We start from the raw sequence: 1,650 nt of genomic DNA, 5'->3' as shown, positions 1-1,650 counted from the left end.
TTTGGTCTATGCCTGCTCATGACATAGAAGTGGCCTTAGATTGTGTTTTGTAGTGCTATCCTCATTGCCTTCCCCCTTCCCCACCCCTGCCCCGCTGACTTTTTTTTTAAAACAGGTTTGTCCTTTTCATGATGATTTGTGGTATTTTGCTTTTTAAATTCCATTCTAGGAATGACAAAAGTGAAAGTTGGGAAGGAAGATTCTTCTTCTGCAGAATTTCTTGAAAAACGGAGGGCCGCTTTAGAAAGGTGAGAAGCTGAAACTGAAAATTATGAGACAGCTGATTGAGATAGAGGTGAAACTTGAGTGGATTAAAGTTTCATGCCTCCATATTATCTCTAACCTTTCCTAAATCTTCTTTCTTCATCCTGAGTGAGCAGACAATCATACTCTTCTTATACAATCAAATATGAGTGGCTCTGAGGTCTAACTGGTTCTTTTTCTGTCCCTTTTTGGAAATGTGAAGAACGTGAACTTGAATGTGCTTACAAGCAGAGTCCTACTTTAGTGCCTTATCTGAGGACATATTAAGTAATGAAAGTCATGGTACTCCACTGCCGGCACAGTAGTCAAATCAACTAACTAGATAACTGCTTACCTTTCAGGTACCTTCAGAGGATTGTGAATCATCCCACCATGTTACAGGACCCTGATGTCAGAGAGTTCTTGGAAAAAGAAGAGGTTAGTATTGTACAAACTGAATTTCATAATTTATATCTGCCCCTAGTGAAATGAAGCTAGTTCACTTAGCAGATATTTGAGCACTTAACATGCCTACTACCAGGATATATCTCAGTTTTATGTGAGCTCCTAAAAATGACAAGTATTTTTCAGCCTTTGAAATAAAAGAAGCCCTGCCTGTAGTCAAAAGCAACTGGTTGTAGAGGTCAAATGGTAACCTAGTGTTGTCTTACTGTGTCAGCACAGTGATCTATTTGTCAAGTCCTTGGCATGTCTTTCATAGGTTACTACTTGCCTCAAGTTGAATGCACATTTTGTGCCAGGAATGGCATAGGTTAAGAACTAGTTAGCACAGACCACAAAACTGTCATGTAGCCAAGGTGTTGATTCTAGTGGACAGTCTTCTTTACAGGCTATGCACGGACTGTTCATGATAGTGAAAAACTGGAGACAGCCCAGTTGCCAACAACTGAAGAATTAAGTAAAGTATATCAGTGCAACAAGTACTTGATTCTAATTATAAGCAGAAAGTATACATAAATGTTATTATGTGGAAGCATTTATTAAAAGCATTATAAAATGTGAAACATGAAACAGCATGTAAATACAGCTATAGAAACGTAAGTCATTAAGGATCAAAAGAACCTGGAGTAAAACAATGTTCTATCTCATAGGAAAGAAAACTAGAAGGAAGTAAATGACAGTAGGACTATCATTTTGTTTTTATTTTTATTTTTTTAAATTTTTCTTTAATTTACATATAGTATGCATTGCTTTAATGAAGAAAATAATGCTAAGTATGTGGGGTTTTTCCTCCAAAATGAATTTTTTTTTTAAATTTTTATTTATTTATTTTTTTTGAGACAAAGTCTCACTCTGTTGCACAGGCAGGAGTGCAGTGGCCTGATCATAGCTCACTGCAGCCCCAAAGTCCTGGGCTCAAGCAATCCTCCTGCCTCAGCCTTCCAA

The 1,650-nt window shown here is 37.3% G+C and overlaps 1 protein-coding gene across 1 annotated transcript in view; it reads left to right on the top strand.

The window, feature by feature from the left end:
• SNX1 (sorting nexin 1) overlaps nucleotides 1-1,650 on the top strand; it is a 38,766-nt gene that overhangs the window by 25,579 nt on the left and 11,537 nt on the right. The window contains exons 7-8 of the mRNA XM_012645029.1: nucleotides 170-248; nucleotides 606-681. Of these exons, the coding sequence (XP_012500483.1) occupies nucleotides 170-248; nucleotides 606-681 (155 nt within the window). The remainder of the gene's footprint in view (nucleotides 1-169; nucleotides 249-605; nucleotides 682-1,650) is intronic.

This window comes from Propithecus coquereli, unplaced genomic scaffold (genome assembly GCF_000956105.1).
Source record: "Propithecus coquereli isolate 6110/MARCELLA unplaced genomic scaffold, Pcoq_1.0 Scaffold224, whole genome shotgun sequence".
In the NCBI taxonomy this organism is placed as follows: Eukaryota; Metazoa; Chordata; class Mammalia; order Primates; family Indriidae; genus Propithecus; species Propithecus coquereli.
This window is presented reverse-complemented; position numbering and strand designations above follow the sequence as displayed.